Raw genomic sequence first — 18,921 nt, 5'->3', positions numbered from 1 at the left:
ACACTGTACCCATAAATAGTAACACACGACAGTCGTCACACTGTACCCTCAGGAGTAACACACGACAGTCGTCACACTGTTCCCTCAGTAGTAACACACGACAGTCGTCACACTGTACCCATAAATAGTAACACACGACAGTCGTCACACTGTACCCTCAGTAGTAACACACGACAGTCGTCACACTGTACCCTCAGTAGTAACACACGGCAGTCCTCACACTGTACCCTCAGTAGTAACACACGACAGTCCTCACACTGTACCTATACATAGCAACACACGACAGTCCTCACACTGTACCTATACATAGCAACACACGACAGTCCTCACACTGTACCTATACATAGCAACACACGACAGTCCTCACACTGTACCCATAAATAGTAACACACGACAGTCCTCACACTGTACCCTCAGGAGTAACACACGACAGTCGTCACACTGTTCCCTCAGTAGTAACACACGACAGTCGTCACACTGTACCCATAAATAGTAACACACGACAGTCGTCACACTGTACCCTCAGTAGTAACACACGACAGTCCTCACACTGTACCCTCAGTAGTAACACACGACAGTCCTCACACTGTACCCTCAGTAGTAACACACGACAGTCCTCACACTGTACCTATACATAGCAACACACGACAGTCCTCACACTGTACCCATAAATAGTAACACACGACAGTCGTCACACTGTACCCTCAGTAGTAACCCACGACAGTCGTCACACTGTATCCATAAATAGTAACACACGACAATCGTCACACTATACCCTCAGTAGTAACACACGACAGTCGTCACACTGTACCCATAAATAGTAACACACGACAGTCGTCAAACTGTACCCATAAATAGTAACACACGACAGTCGTCACACTGTACCCTCAGTAGTAACACACGACAGTCGTCACACTGTACCCATGAATAGTAACACACGACAGCCGGACAGTAACCATCAATAAAAGCACATGTCAGTCCCACAGTACCCATAAACACTAACACACCGGAATCGACAGTAACCATCCATAGTAACACACGCCAGTCCAACAGTACCAATCAATAGTAACATACGACAGTCGTCACACTGTACCCATATATAGCAACATACGACAGTCGTCACACTGTACCCAATAAATAGCAACACACGACAGTCGTCACACTGTACCCATAAATAGTAACGCACGATAGTCCAACAGCACCCATAAATAGTACCACACGATAGTCGTCACACAGTACTCATAAATAGTAACATTAAACAGTCACACAGTACCCATAAACAGTAACACACGACAGTACCACAGTATCCATAAATAGTGACAGGTAGGATTCCCACAGTAACCATAAAGAGATAAGCACAATATATATATTGACCAAGCCTAAAAAGAGTTTGGTTTGGTTTATTTTGTTTAACGTCCTATTAACAGCTAAGGTCATTTAAGGACAGCCTCCCGTGCGTGCGACATGCCTGCGTGTGGTGAGTGCGTATGTGTTTTTGGGAGGCTGCGGTATGTTCGTGTTAAGCTCCTTGTGATAGGCCGGAACGTTTGCCGATTTATAGTGCTACCTCACTGAAGCATACTTCCGAAGACACCCAGCAGCACACCACACCCGGTCACATTATACTGACAACGGGAGCACCAGTCGTCACACTCCTAATATGCTGAGCGCTAAGCAGGAGCAGCAACTACAATTTTGAAGACTTTGGTATGTCTCGACTAGGGGACAAAACCCAAAGCCTTCCTCACAGGGGCGAACGCTCAACTAAAGGCTAAAAGTGAGGCATTGTCAAGGGAGACATTAGGAAGAAGAAAGTTGTTCAGAAAGAAGAGAAAAGATAAGATCCCAAATTTAGTCGCCTCTTACGATCATGCAATGGGAGCAGCAGGTACAATTCTTACGCCCTACCTGCAGGGCAGCCTAAAAAGAGAATCAGGGTGGTGATAACAGTACAAAACTCATCCGCAACCATTGAACGTCTGGCTTCAGACTGACATTAACTGGATGAACATAGTTTATAAAATATATCTTTTCTTATTTCATCTACAATATTATTAATTCCGACTTATTGTGTTCAGTATAACAATGGATAAAATACGTTTTCAGAATCAAACTGTTATAACATACATTAAGTTCAATTTTTGCCATCTGATTCTTTCATCCATTATCAAAATCAGAATGCCCGATTTAACATCGCCTATAGCTGAATTTATTCTGCCAGTAACGTTAATACAAATTTTAGTTTAAACGAATTTCATTAAATCATTAACAAGCTTTATATTTGTGGTGACTTATGTGACTAAATGCTAACAAATTTCAAAAGCTCTCTAGGCATGTTGATGCTGAAAGTAACTGGCAACCATCAACTGGTTTATTAATCTACAACCCCTGGAACTGTATTCCCACACTGACCGAATAATTGTCAATTGTAGTATATAATCTCATAGCAACAATTTGGTTTAATCGCGGCATATAAGCAAATGCAACACAGAATGTGAATGTACTGGAAGATGCCTCAGGCATAACCATCCATGTCCAGATGAATATTTATATATTGCAATGTTCCTTCTCTCACGACGAGCTCTCCCGCGATAAAACAATGATTTATCTAAAAATCAGCCGATTAGCACATAATATAGGGTAGTCTGGGGGTACAGTAATTACATACTTGTCTTTAGGCGGCCGGAGTTTAATTCATCGAATGGACATGAAAAGGTATGGGATTGTTCCGGACCAACAAGAGTGATTTATATAGTTTATATAGCTTGTTTCGTTTCGTAATTGTTGTAAAATAAACGGTTTTCTTTCAAGAATGTTCAAGAGACATATTTGATATATATTGACGTCGATTAAACATCAAATGATGTAGAAATTATCACCAACATAATACGTTGCACATATACGTTGGTTACTCAAAACATTACTTTTATTGCTAATGCAAAACTACAGGGTAATAGTTGTAATCATGATCTTGCATTTACGTAAAGCGTTAATTGTAATTATATCTGACGATGACGGAGTAAATTAAAACATCTCTACGATGATCATGTGAATCATGAAATTGTCACAGCTATCCTCCTAGCCGTCTAATTAAGACAATCACGTCACCACCAATCACAACGAAAGCTATCAATGCCAAAACTATTCCACTGATATAACCCATGGCGGCTGATGACATGCGATCGTCGGGTACACTTATTTTCTTTCTGATCGTTGAGGACAGTTGTGAAACGTTAACGGCTAGCTGTTGTCGTAGTTCAGCAATTAATTTCTCAGCCTCCTCATCAGTCAGATTTAAACCGCCCGCCGACCACATTATTTGGTAACATTCACACATACAACTTGTATTTGGACTACTCCCAACCAGAGTTACATCATAAACGGTTACTGTGCTTAAAGCTGTTGTTGCATTGCCTGTTTTGGTTGTGGTATCAACACTTAGTATGCTCATTGTTGGGGTCATTGTTTCACTTGTTGTTGCGGTTGTTGTTTCACTTACTGTTGTGGTAGTTGGTACTTCTGTTGTGGTAGTTGTTTCACTTGCTGTTGTGGTAGTTGTTTCACTTGGTGTTGTGGTTGTTGCTACTTCTGTTGTGGTAGTTGGTACTTCTGTTGTGGTAGTTGTTTCACTTGCTGTTGTAGTAGTTGTTTCACTTGGTGTTGTGGTTGTTGTTTCACTTACTGTTGTGGTTGTTGGTACTTCTGTTGTGGTAGTTGCTACTTCTGTTGTGGTAGTTGTTTCACTTACCGTTGTGGTAGTTGATACTTCTGTTGTGGTAGTTGTTTCAGTTGTTGTGGTGATTTCATCAGCAACTAGTGGAACATTTGGATCGATATCTACAAGTAGAGATAAAACATGTAGTAATAAGCGCCTTTCACGTTCACAGATCATATTTTAATCAGTAATCACGGAAAATTAAGTTTCTTAATCTATATTTAGTTTTAATACCTCTTGACGTTGACAACGCTACTTGCTTGTATTTTTTAGTAGAAACAATGGCAAATTGAACAACTTTTTTATCTGTCCTGCCATTTTGAGATAAAATAACATAATTTCAGATATAATTCCATGGTATAATATTTTGAATTTAGCATGTTAAAACTATTTACCAAAACGGGATGGGTCTAACCAAGGACTGAAATTACGACTTTTTAATTGAACTCATACACATGTTATAAGATCCTTAGTTTGCCACAAGATTGGTATACACTAGGAGGTCTCTTTATATTGTTTTAGTTTATTTAGAGATCGTGAAAGAAATTTTACTTGATTTCTGTAGATAGCGTTTGTACATCAATGTTTCTCTTACGTAATTAAAACGTGATTTTCCAGTAACGCTGTTGCAGTCACAATATGATGATGCAACTAGCCTTTTAATAGGTTTAGGCGGCGGTTACAGTTTAGCGCTAAAATGTATGCTTACATAATGTAGAATTTATTATCAGAATTTCACAGATATTAGATTTGCAATACCAGCACCATACCTAATAATCAAAGTATTACAAGGTGTTGCACAAATCGAAACATTTGTATTGCAAATCATTAATAAACATAGATATTTTTGAACATCAATTATATTGCTACATTTGCAAACCTCCACATTGGATGTGTGGTATACAATGTCATTTCCATAATATACCAAAGATGTAATCTGTGATACAAATATCCTATTGAGTATCACATTCAAAACGATTATGTCTATGGTACTGAACATGTAGATTGAGTGTCTACTCTGACAAATTATCGACAAATGGGAAGATTGGTGATTTGAAAACCAATCTGTCTATGTTGAACACACATTACCTTCCTCTCTTACACCAGGAGTGCATTGTGATTGGCCGTTGTTGTTTTGATATTCACAGATTCGGAATCGCATGTTGGCACTCGTACATCCCGTACTGCACGGCTGCCAATCACTCCAGCGATAGCCTCGCGGACCTGATGGAGAACTTCCTGTAAACAAGTGTAACTATGTTAAAATAACTATGTTAAGAGTATTAATAACAATGCAGTAATGCGAATCCTACTTACAGTTTACCTATATTTTTGTAAACTATATCAAATATTTCCAGAACGATAACCATTTTATCTAAATTATCAGTCTTTACACCTCCCTGTATCGAGTTTTTCGTCGCCTTCAATTATTCAACATTTTAGGACCGTCACTCACAGATGAGTCCTAGAAGGAAGAAACAGTCATAATGGGTTTATCTCCCTACTGTATCTAACGCTCAGTTTGAAAGGTGCTAATACCGTGTGTGATTCTGTACACGATATAACTGCAATGTACCTAACAAATCACAATATAACTACCTTACATATCACGACATAGCTACCAAACAAATCACGATATAACTACCAAACAAATCACGATATAACTACCAAACAAATCACGATATAACTACCTAACAAATCACGATATAACTACCAAACAAATCACGATATAACTACCTAACAAATCACGATATAACTACCAAACAAATCACGATATAACTACCTAACAAATCACGATATAACTACCTAACAAATCACGATATAACTACCTAACAAATCACGATATAACTACCAAACAAATCACGATATAACTACCTAACAAATCACGATATAACTACCAAACAAATCACGATATAACTACCTAACAAATCACGATATAACTACCTAACAAATCACGATATAACTACCTAACAAATCACGATATAACTACCAAACAAATCACGATATAACTACCAAACAAATCACGATATAACTACCAAACAAATCACGACATAACTACCTTACATATCACGATATAACTACCTAACAAATCACGACATAACTACCTAACAAATCACGATATAACTACCTAACAAATCACGATATAACTGCAATGTACCTAACAAATCACGATATAACTACGAAACAAATCACGATATAACTACCAAACAAATCACGATATAACTACCTAAAAAATCACGATATAACTACCAAACAAATCACGATATAGCTACCAAACAAATCACGATATAACTACCAAACAAATTACGACATAACTACCTAACAAATCACGACATAACTACCTAACAAATCACGATATAACTACCACACAAATCACGATATAATTACCTAACAAATCACGATATAACTACCTAACAAATCACGATATAACTACCTAACAAATATATTCTCATTTCGTTGAAAGTTTTGCTTTAACTGTGCAAATATAGTTTCCATATATTCTTTTTAGTTAATTGATTTCTTTAACTCTGAATAATGTATCCACGGCAAACACAAGTATTTAAATATGTTCTTGGATTGAATTTGAATTTCTATTACATTCGTACCCTAAATGGAGCAGATACCACGTACCTTTTCGATATCGCTTTCTTGATATCATTTCATTGGTTTTATTGAATACTCACTTAAACTTATAGATTGTGTGATCAGGGTTTCTTAACCCCTGTATGAAACTGTTGAATGAACTGATAACACGTCCAGCGCGTAAAAACATTTAACTTAATGGACACCAACTCACAAGTATGTGTCTTGTATAAATACTTGTTTCAGAGATTTAGAATCGTTGGTTTTCGCTCGTTCATCTTTGATACAACTGTTGATAATTAAAGATGCAAGAAAATGACATATTTTCATAACCTATTTTGCAAGGATTCATGAAATTAACAGTCGTGAAAGATCCTCTTTTTCCGATTTTTTAAATCAAGTGTTTAGATCTATGAACTGTTATCAACCATTTTGTGGACATAATTAACACTTAGAATTATCTTTTCTAGAATGATAGAGATCATTGATTAAAACACCCAGTAGTGTGTACGAGGAGCAAATCTACTTTCTAAGGATTGTACAAAAAACAAACAAGATAATCAAATTGAGAGTTAGACACAGTACAACCAAAATTGATTAGACTGCTCCATAATACTGTTCCGTCCTTCCAGGACTTACCGGTGATGGTAAGGCGTTTATAGTCTTTATATTATCATTATTTTTATAATGATAGATCAATAAATACAATACTGATTGTTGTCAATATAATGAGGCTTGATTACGAATATTTACTGCTGAACAAAATAATCATATCAAAATCCATATCCTCCAAGGGGAAGAAAATCAAACGACACAGCTAAGTCACATCCACTTGTTTGTCTTTACCTGAGGATGGATAAGTAGCCGAATACTTTTAAAAAGTGAGACATTTTCATTGATATTAAAATACTTATACATATATATTGTGTCATATGTTTCTTTATGATAATCGGTATACACTGGAATAGAAATATTAGTTTTGCTTGATTTTATTTTAAAACTCACTTTTTCTGTTACATGATTCAGGATCGATTTGTAGTATTTAAATTCAATTTTGCGATTGTGAACACAAAATGTTGTTAATTTATTAGAAAATGGCACTGCGTTACACAAATAAGGTATAAACAACATGTTCTGTTGATATATGTGTTGGTAGAATACTTATCAAGATATGCTATTTTCAACAAGAATCTGAATAAACGTTATCAAGGTATATTTTACTTCAAAATTGCAAGGTCACCGTCTTTGAACCAAATACATGCCCTATGTTAGACCATGCAATTTGTTAAATCATTTCTACAGCTGAAAATGTACAAAACAAAACATATATTTTACCTATAAAATCCGTCATCATCCATATCCACAATACCACTAATCCGGGTAGTTTTGACATGTCCATATGTTGTAACACTTTCTTTTAGATATCTTGATTTGAATCAGCAAGTGGTTCATCTATCCACAGAACATACAAACACCAGTACCAAATGTGGAATTGTCTTATTGTCACAGAACTAATCAACCCTCCATTAGATCAGTTCGTTTGTTGTGGAAATCACCGCAGAAGGTAAGCCCCTTAGCTTTCTCTCTTAGACAAAAGACAAAATGGTTTGGTGCTGTTGATTTGTGTAGATATGCATATATCGATTAGTAGGAATCATTCAATATCTTTTACGGTATCTTCATATACGTCCACGTATTCTCTTGTGTTGTCATGTTTGTCTGCCGTCCAAGATTTTCCCAAAATTGTACAGTGTACAAGTTATAACAAGGAACACACTATGAGAGTAAAATGTATATCTACCTTCTGGAGTAGGCTGCAATGATATCCAAACAACTGTCAATGTTAACAGATATAAACAAATAATACTAAGTAATCAATAATGTGATACATGATAAGATTAACTAAAGTTCTATCTTCCGTATATTCATATGGGTTGGCTACCACGTTTCTTTACAGCTAATAACATCATAAGATAAATATTCAAATATCGTCTAGTTACTCCGCAATGTTATTTGTTCAGTATACGAACAAAATGTTCGAAGCATATTACTTTAGCGATGTAGGTAAACGTTTTCCAGAGTTAAGTATCGTCTGGAAACCACGCATGAATCTCATTTCTAATCGAGTGACATTTATTCAGTCTACAGTAGAAACAACTAGCTCCATATATTACATTCACGAATACACAGTGGATTAAAAACATGGGCGACGTCTGTACGTATTTGATGTGAAAATGTTTATTGTATCAGGAATTCCATCTTCATTGAATGACGTCAAAAAGTCTTTGAATACTTCAACGAACTATCACGAAAGCTTGTCGTTGGCCTGGGGAAATCAAGATATAACACTGTATAAAACAATAGGCTTCTGTGAGTTCGTGACCATCCATATTGCCAGGTAAACGCTTGCGGACCAAATAGGAGAGTTCCACCCACGTCCAATGGATTGTATTAAACGATGGTATTGATTCCAGATATGTCGGGTTGGGTAATCATGCGTATCACAAATAGGTGATTTCTGTAGCTAAAGACAATACCATGAACAAATGAAAAAAAATGTTATATACGTTATGCGTCCTCTGATGTACTCCACAAATCAGCAGTTTGCGAGTAAATTGGCCTTGTCAACGTAATGGCCAAAAATCTGTCACGCATCATTAACCATTGAAGAGCTAACTGAGAACGTGACACGTTTTTATCGGGGTTTCGTTCTGATGACGCGTGTGCGATATTGCTGATGCGTTTCGAAACAACCAACGGCAAACATTACAATAACTATAAAGACACTTTCCCATCGAAGGAAAGAAGTTGAATGAAATGAAGTCACTCTCTCTTCATGAATAATCAAGCATCTTTGTAATAACTCCACAAAGTTAAAGCATTCAATTGTCACTACTGTCCATTCAGAACAGTCCTGCCAATGTAGTGTGACGTCATGATAGTACTTTCTCTCGTCTAGATATTGTATAGTTATTGAATTTAATTTCTTGGTGTCACAGTCGGAACTAGTTTGCGGGCATTAAATTTCGGTCAACAACGGCTTCCACTTACATGATGATATCCGATGTGTATTTAGTTACTCGCTATACATGACGGCCGCGAAGAAAGCTAAATTAAATCACCCGCGATTATTACCGATTATACCTCTACCGGAATCTGAATGAGGCTATTCCTTGCATCGCTAAATTGTACGAAAGTAGACATAGCGTTGGTACTAGTTATGAAAATAACTAGAATATAACCACACACACACACAGAGGGATTGTGTGACCAGGATCTATAACCGGGATTGTGTTATCAGGATCTATAACAGGGATTGTGCTATCATGATCTATAACAGGGATTGTGTGATCAGGATCTATAACAGGGATTGTGTTATCAGGATATATAACAGGCATGGTGTTGTCAGGATCTATAACAAGGATTGTGTGATCAGGATCTATAACAGGCATTGTGTTGTCAGGATCTTTAACAGGGATTAGGTTATCAGGATCTATAACAGGCATGGTGTTATCAGGATCTATAACAGGCATGGTGTTATCAGGATCTATAACAGGCATTGTGTTATCAGGATCTATAACAGGCATTGTGTTATCAGGATCTATAACAGGTATTGTGTTATCAGGATCTATAACAGTCATTGTGTTATCAGGATCTATAACAGGCATTGTGTGACCAGGATCTATACCAGTCATTGTGTTATCAGGATCTATAACAGGGATTGTGTTATCAGGATCTATAACAGGCATGGTGTTATCAGGATCTATAACAGGCATGGTGTTATCAGGATCTATAACAGGCATTGTGTTGTCATGATCTATAACAGGCATTGTGTTATCAGGATCTATAACAGGGATTGTTTTATCAGGATCTATAACAGGCATGGTGTTATCAGGATCTATAACAAGGATTGTGTTATCAGGATCTATAACAGGCATGGTGTTACAGGATCTATAACAGGCATGGTGTTATGAGGATCTAAAACAGGCATGGTGTTATCAGGATCTATAACAGGCATTGTGTTATCAGGATCTATAACAGGCATTGTGTTATCAGGATCTATAACAAGGATTGTGTTATCAGGATCTATAGCAGGCATGGTGTTATCAGGATCTAAAACAGGCATGGTGTTATCAGGATTTATAACAGGCAAGGTGTTATCAGGATCTATAACAGGCATTGTGTTGTCAGGATCTTTAACAGGGATTAGGTTATCAGGATCGATAACAGGCATGGTGTTATCAGGATCTATAACAGGCAAGGTGTGACCAGGATCTATAACAGGCATTGTGTTATCAGGATCTATAACAAGGATTGTGTTGTCAGGATCTATAACAAGGATTTTGTGATCAGGATCTATAACAGTCATTGTGTTATCAGGATCTATAGCAAGGATTTTGTGATCAGGATCTATAACAAGGATTGTGCTATCAGGATCTATAACAGGCATGGTGTTGTCAGGATATATAACAGTCATGGTGCTATCAGGATCTATAACAGGCATTGTGTGACCAGGATCTATAACAGGCATGGTGTTATCAGGATCTATAACAAGGATTGTGCTATCAGGATCTATAACAGGCATGGTGTTATAGGATATAAAACAGGGATAGCGTTATCAGGATCTATAACAGTCATTGTGTTATCAGGATCTATAACAGGGATTGTGTTGTCAGGATCTATAACAGGTATTGTGTTATCAGGATCTATAACAGGCATGGTGTTATCAGGATCTATAACAGTCATTGTGTGACCAGGATCTATAACAGTCATTGTGTTATCAGGATCTATAACAGGTATTGTGTTATCAGGATCTATAACAGGTATTGTGTTATCAGGATCTATAACAGTCATTGTGTTATCAGGATCTATAACAGGCATTGTGTTATCAGGATCTATAACAGGGATAGCGTTATCAGGATCTATAACAGTCGTTGTGTTATCAGGATCTATAACAGGCATTGTGTGATCAGGATCTATAACAGGGATTGTGTTATCAGGATCTATAACAGGCATGGTGTTATCAGGATCTATAACAAGGGTTGTGTTATCAGGATCTATAACAGGCATTGTGTTATCGGGATCTATAACAGTCATTGTGTGACCAGGATCTATAACAGTCATTGTGTTATCAGGATCTATAACAAGGATTGTGTTATCAGGATCTATAACAAGGATTGTGTTATCAGGATCTATAACAAGGATTGTGTTATCAGGATCTATAACAGGCATTGTGTTATCAGGATCTATAACAGTCATTGTGTTATCAGGATCTATAACAAGGATTGTGTTATCAGGATCTATAACAAGGATTGTGTTATCAGGATCTATAACAAGGATTGTGTTATCAGGATCTATAACAGGCATTGTGTTATCAGGATCTATAACAGTCATTGTGTTATCAGGATCTATAACAGGCATTGTGTTATCAGGATCTATAAATGTGATTAAGTCAAAATAAATGCTTTCTGTTTGATATAATTAGCTTGTCAATTCATCAAAGCCGACCATTTTTCATGCGAATCAATAGTTATTTGCACTAATATCTTCGAGATCTAAATTATTTTAAACGCATATATCAACAACTTGAAGATACAGAGAGGTTTAACTTCCTATCAACAGGTGGTAGTTTCCCAGGCCAGTATTGAAAAAATGGAAATATACATTTTACTCGATAAAAACCTAAATGAATTTAATTACTTTATATAGTTAACGTGTCCTTCAAATGAATGTTTTGTTGGATCAACCATGGGAAGATCCCACTTGAAACAATCGTTCTATTTGTTAACGCCATTTTGTTTTAATTATATGAAAAGAGTAAAATAATTGATATTTAGAAGGGACTATCCAAGCAAACGATATTTGTTTTCATTTTATGTGCTTTTAAATATCTACAACTACCTTTTCTGTTGTGCATACTGTAAATATAGCCATTTTAATAGGTCTGTCCCGTATATCATCAATAACGGTATTCCTCAACATCATACATTGTTTATTGTTATCGAGTTTCTAACAACGGGTGCTTACTTTAAACATTTTTTGCTGAGTGAAAAAGTAAAATTTGTAAATGTTCGCTCAAAAATTTAACATTAAAACATAAATGGCTGCTGCCGTGGAGCAATGCAGCAAACGAGCTATTATTGTATTAATCAACATCAGGGAATATGTTTCATAGTCAGTCCCAAAAGATTAATAATGCAAATGATGGCTTGGCAACTAGTAATAAAGAGACAAATCAAGAAAAAGCAACGAAGTGGGGCACGTAGAGCAATGCAATTTTTAGCTTTTATCGTATGGGACAACAGGTGAGATTGGATTTGCCTACATTGTTGATGGGGCGTCATTACCTTATTGATTTTGCTTGATTTTGCTTAATTTTGCTTAATAAAGCATGATATCATTGGTTTGTGCTTATTCCATGTAGGACATGGTGGGCTTTGCTTGCTTGATTGATTGTACGCAATGTCCTTGTTAGTTTAAAATCTAGTCGGGGACAGGGAGTCCTTGCTTGATTCTAGACCAGGTTGGATTATTCTTGCTTGATTTATAGGATGTGATGTCCTGGATCAGTCAAAATGTTGTCTGGGACTGGATTGGTTTTGCACGCTTGATTTATTGGATGTGATCTCCTTGTTCATACCACAATCTAGTCTCGGGCCCAACTTTACTGATCCATCTATTATTCAACAGCGTAATGAATGTAACGGTTCTTGATAGGTGATCGTATATATTGTATCGATGTCGGTAAAAGGCATGTTTTATACATTACAGGTAAAATTATAAAACAAGCAAGCAAAGTTGATCGACAAATCGGATAACAGAAAGCCCATACATTTTAGAGAATACATGTATAATGTAGCGAGTCAAATGTAGCATTTTTTGTTTAATCAACTCGGGTTTAAGAAGTAATATTGCAGCATTTGACACCACATGATCAACTCAGAATGTGAATGTTATATTTTGTTGCTATGATAGAAATGCATTTTATTAAATAATTGTTGATATGCCCAGTGGTCCCGTCCTTACCTCCTTATTTTTTATCTTTATTATTTTTTTTTGTGAGAATGTGACATAACACGGTTTTGACCTACATTTGCAAAGAAAGTTAGTTGTCTTTTGTAAGAAAAGAGCTAGTAGTGTCTGTCCAATCATGATAAGTAGTATTTTGTACAAAGAGAGTTTGTGTTTTGTATGAAGAGAGTTTGCTGTATTTGGATAAAGATGTTTTGTACAAAAAAAGTTATTTTGGTTTTGTACAAATATAGTTAGTTATGCTTTTTACCAAGTGATTTAGTTGTGTTTTGTATAAAGAGAGCTAGTTGAAGTTGCAAACGTGTCTTATGACATTTCCTTGTCTGTCTGATGTTCGTCATAGGTTGTTCACAAAACTCACTGTTGTGAATGCAAAAAAAAATACAAATTGATGATACATGAAACGTTCGAGAAACAAAATGAAAGCAATTGAAAAAGGGGGGGGGGCGTTAATTTGTCCCAACACTAACGTGCAATGTTCTGTAAACATTTCCTTGAGATATAGAGGAGCTGATGCTGACTTTATAGTGCTATCTCACTGAACCATACTATTCAAATCCCGAAACATTATACAAAAAGAAGACAAAACATGACCACATTCCAGATTTAGTCCCATCTTACGGATTATACAATGGAGACAGTAGGTACAAATTAAAATCCCTGTCTGCAAGATCACTTTTTAAGTTTTCTACTTTTGTGTAAATCGAGAGTAAAACATTATTTTACCGCTTTACGTCATGAAAACCTTCCTTTAAATCATAACACTGAATTTATTTTCTTACATTGTTTTCAATGACAACAATGATTAATGCGTTAATTCACCATTTTGCTAATCTGTTAATTCGGTTAAGCGCTAAATTTTGAGTATACTTACATAAATATATTTTCATAATATGAGTACATTTATGCTCGCTGCATAGTGCAGCTCTTAATTACCTACTCTTCTTATACCCTAAATATTTATGAATGCATGTTAAGGTAATATTCCTTTGTGTCGTCTGTACAATCACATACCAATGTTTTGTTTGTATGAGGTACTAAATATGCGGGGCCAGATTTTCGCTTACATTACTCTGCTTTAGCCAGGTTGGTATTGTTAATGATCATCTATATAAGAAAATAATGATGAATTTCACACATAAATAAATATCTTTAAAAAAAATAGTCATGTTATGTACCAAAAATGTAATTTCTTAGCATCACCAATATTTTGCTGTAGATGCTAATAGGGTTTTCTAAAGGGTAATTTCGTGGTAAGAGGTAGCATGGAATAATTCTAAGTCACACAAATAACCAAACCTGAAAAATAGCCAAGCTGTTATGCTCACAAGTGTCTATAGCACATGGTTGGAGCATTTGTTTGACCTGAGTTGAATTTATGTACGTATAAACACTTATTTTGTTGAAAAGCATATGCCGGTTGCGAAAAATATCACACAAATATGGCATTAAGGGAGGCATTTCAATAAATAAGAATGCTCCAATATCATATTTTGAAAATATCTATTTTTATGACAAATTGTTAAACTGGTGAGTTTGGGGCCTTTTTCCGAAATATGCGTATTTTGCCTCAAACTAAACTGTTGAACATTTTTTTCTAAAAGCAGTCTAGGGTTCTTTTTTAATGTCAACAAAGAACATTTTTTGATGTTTGAAATACCTCCTTATGTGCCATATTTGTGTGATATTATTCACAACCGCCATTTGTATTTCAAGGTCAAAATAAAAACAATGATATATACAGATCATAAAGTCCAATCTTGTCAAACCAATGCTCCTGTTTTATGCAATACATGCGATGCAAATGAGCTAATCATGGTCCCACGAAACTTGCAGTTTTTGCATGTTTTGTTGAAATTTATAAACTGTTAAACAAATTACATGTTAAAAACAAGTCCCACGGTATTTAATGATTCATGCTAAAAGTTCATGATATTGCTTCTTGCACCAGAGAAGGAATTTATAGGCTTGTAAAATAGCATTATTTTTACTGGATGTGCTGTTAAGATGACCCTTAAGGTTGTACATTAGTCCTTGTCTTCCCTAACTTGAAGTCATTTGTTGATTTTTGAGGATCCGTGTTCAACCTCTCTGGATATGAAGACGATTTGGTGTTAAAAGTGTATGTTTACGTATACGGCGATAGGTTATGAGTGTACACACAATTAACTGTATTTAGCCATAAACAGTACATAATTGATTGCTACAGAGGTATTGATTCAGTGAATCTATAGATATGGGGTGATGTACATTTACTGAAATGCTGAATAAGAAATGCTTCGTTGTCTATATGGATACAAAGATACATTTCAGAAAAATACTTTGATCTATTAGCTGTTTTTGTCGTTCTAAGACTCGGATTCAGTGACGCATCCAGTTGTGTTAACCATACATATTCTACATTCGCTTGTATTATTTTTTTTTTTTAGTTTCAAAAATATATTTTATTATTGAGAAACACAAACAGTTACAAAAATGTCCTCATACAAGAGGGCTCTCACTCGACATACTTCATTCATTCATTCATTCATTCATTCCGGATATAAATTTTCACTACAGTTGTCCAGTATCGAGTTGTATCTACTACAGTTGTCCAGTATCGAGTTGTATCTACTACAGTTGTCCAGTATCGAGTTGTATCTACTACAGTTGTCCAGTATCGAGTTGTATCTACTACAGTTGTCCAGTATCCAGTTGTATCTACTACAGTTGTCCAGTATCGAGTTTTATCTACTACAGTTGTCCAACATCGACTTGTATCTACTACAGTTGTCCGGTATCGAGTTGTATCTACTACAGTTGTCCAGCATCGACTTGTATCTACTTCAGTTGTCCAGTATCGAGTTGTATCTACTACAGTTGTCCAGTATCGAGTTGTATCTACTGCAGTTGTCCAGTATCGAGTTAGATCTAGTACAGTTGTCCAGTATCGAGTTGGATCTACTACAGTTGTCCGGTATCGACTTGTATCTACTACAGTTGTCCAGTATCGAGTTGTATCTACTACAGTTGTCCAGTATCGAGTTGTATCTACTGCAGTTGTCCAGTATCGTGTTGGATCTACTACAGTTGTCCGGTATCGAGTTGGATCTACTACAATTGTCCAGTATCGAGTTGTATCTACTACCGCTATCAAATTATGTTGACATAGTAACTTTCTATAAATTTTGAAACTATGACTTTATGATTGGAAAATTGTTCATTGCTGTAAAATCAATGAATCGATAAAACGTATTGCAAATTGATTCAGTACTCCTTTTAGTATAACAACACAATTCTATAAACTTTCGTGTGGTAATTTTTAGTATTGATTTGAGAGGCAAGTATGTTTTCCACTTTGATACTTAGCTATAATGTATTTCTAATTTGTTTTTGTATCATCATTGTATACATATGTGATGTTCTCTTGCTAAAACAATTGATATTCAATTTCCTCTTTACCAATTCACTCATCTATATTGTAGTAGAACTGCTTTACAGGACCTAGTAATTACGTTGCTGGGTATACTAAATACTGTTGAGCTATCAATAATACAAACACGTAAATTGAGTTTGCTTGAATACAGCAGCGACATTAGGTAGTTTTATACAGCTTAACGATTACTTTATCAATAGTTCAATACTGTATCATTTTACGTTAAGACCTTCACTAGTTCATGTTAGATTTGATAATACGTTTTCGAGCAATCTTTGTGTGAAATATTAATGCTTTCTAAAACCTTGTCTCACAGATTAGTTTATTGTTTAATTATCATGAAAAGATAATTAAGATGAGTATTTCAACAATAATTGACGATATGTGAGGTCTGAGGAATTTTCAAATGTGATGTTAGTTTGATGTCGATTCAGTTTTGTCTTCTTTTTTGTTCCATCCTTTCTTTTTTTCAAACCTTAACATTCGGTTTAATTTTTCCATAGCATGTTCCAAGGATGCAGAGAATACATCGCGAGTGGAGAGATTGGAAACCTTGAATTTGAAAGACATTGCAGCTGTACTATGGTTTTGATACCTAAATTAATGCTGTTTTTGTAAAGTACTACAACATAGGTTCTTTATGTTTCATATTTCTTAATTTTAAAACAAGTTAAACTTGAATAAGATATAAAACAAAAATTACAACAGCCTTAACATACAAGGAAAACATATAATGTACACTGTAAACCAAAATACAAAAACGAAACAGTAAAACAGTGAAAAACAAGGAGACGGGGGGAAAAGGACAGGTAATGAGGCTCTATGCAAAAACTGTATGGTCAAATGTATATAGATTTCCCTTAATAAATGTTAATTTTATCGAAATATCGAGTACAGATGCTGTATCAATCCATGCAAATTTTATGGAAGCAATAACTAAATTAGAAAAGGTGGGTAACTTACTAAGGATCGTTTGACATCTACACACGATAGGAAGGGTATTTGGATTATAGACATAATCATCCATAATTATAGTAGAATATATGAAAATTTACACAATATGTAGGAAACAAAGCCATCTATTACCCTCTGTATAAGGATACTAATTTCATTAGTGAGTGTACATTTACTTCTCTCCACCTAAGACATTTAAATTAAATCAATACCACTCCTTATCCGGACATTGTTGATGCATTATTTATTTATTTATAAGACATTTATACAATAAGTATTTGTGAGGGGGCATGTTCCTAACAACCGAATGTCCAGCTTCGGTAAAATATAATTTGATTTAATCATCATATGATTCGGTGTCTATTGTCTGGTATGGTTCTACCATCATATTTTACGGGATTTTTTTAATAGAAATTAATAAAAAAAAAATTGATAAATGAAAATAATCTATTGGTGAAGTAACATTCATGTAGTATACTAATGATAACACAATCAAATATGTAATAATGAAATGACGACGACGACGACGATGATGATGATGACGATGACAATGATGACGATAACAACAGATTTACAACACTAAACCGAATTGCTGAATGTTTCCTATCGACTGCCGCAGGAATAAAGGGTAATAACTAACTGGAATTGGAGGGGGAGGGGCTGTGGCGAGTTGAAAATACGCATACTAAAATAAAAGAAAACATTGTCCGTGGATATATGCTAAATATCGCTTTGTTTCGTTTTCTATGTCCATGATGTCAGTGTAATAAATTACATTTGTGGCTTGATGAAGAGTTGGATTGCCTGGAATTCACATTATATACATGTTTATATCAACACATATGGAAGAGTGATTCCAATGCCGTTTTAATGTTTAATACATGATGCACAGTGCTCTGAATGTGTCGAATCCCGCTAACCATTATTGTGTTTACTCCTCAAGGACCCGTGTTTACATATACTCGACAAAAAACCTTCGCAACCTTCATAATACAAACTGTAGTTCTTTAACAGAAAATGAGTACTGAGTGTCGATTCCCTTCATGACATAAATTTCAGACATAGATTATTAATTCCAAAGCTGTCCGTAGGGATAAGGAAATTAATGTATACACTGAAAGAACTCTTGATGATACGGCGTTTCAATCTATATGTTGTTTTAACTGTTTATTAACCGATTTTTTTATCATGCATACTTGGCTTACAAAATCATCATTTAAAT

General features: G+C 35.4%; 1 protein-coding gene across 1 annotated transcript; it reads right to left on the bottom strand.

Moving 5' to 3' along the window:
• Window positions 1–1,838: 1,838 nt before the first annotated feature.
• On the bottom strand, window positions 1,839–8,678 carry LOC117327849 (integumentary mucin C.1-like). The gene is made up of 3 exons (XM_033885055.1): window positions 7,634–8,678; window positions 4,805–4,954; window positions 1,839–3,837 (listed from the first exon to the last, which is right to left on the bottom strand). The coding sequence occupies exons 1-3, from the start codon at window positions 7,695–7,697 to the stop codon at window positions 3,071–3,073; spliced, it is 981 nt and encodes a 326-aa protein (XP_033740946.1). The 5' UTR covers window positions 7,698–8,678; the 3' UTR covers window positions 1,839–3,070.
• Between the last annotated feature and the right edge of the window lie 10,243 nt (window positions 8,679–18,921).

This window comes from Pecten maximus, chromosome 5 (assembly GCF_902652985.1).
Source record: "Pecten maximus chromosome 5, xPecMax1.1, whole genome shotgun sequence".
Lineage (NCBI taxonomy): Eukaryota > Metazoa > Mollusca > Bivalvia > Pectinida > Pectinidae > Pecten > Pecten maximus.
Note: the sequence above shows the minus strand (reverse complement) of the source record. Positions and strands in the feature narration are given on the sequence as shown.

Coding starts and splice junctions, on each gene's coding strand:
- LOC117327849 (XM_033885055.1), bottom strand. CDS start 7,697: ATGGACATGTCAAAACTACCCGGATTAGTGGTATTGTGGATATGGATG. Junction 4,955..7,633: donor GATGATGACGGATTTTATAG/GTAAAATATATG, acceptor ACTTGTTTACAG/GAAGTTCTCCATCAGGTCCG. Junction 3,838..4,804: donor TCCTGGTGTAAGAGAGGAAG/GTAATGTGTGTT, acceptor CTCTACTTGTAG/ATATCGATCCAAATGTTCCA.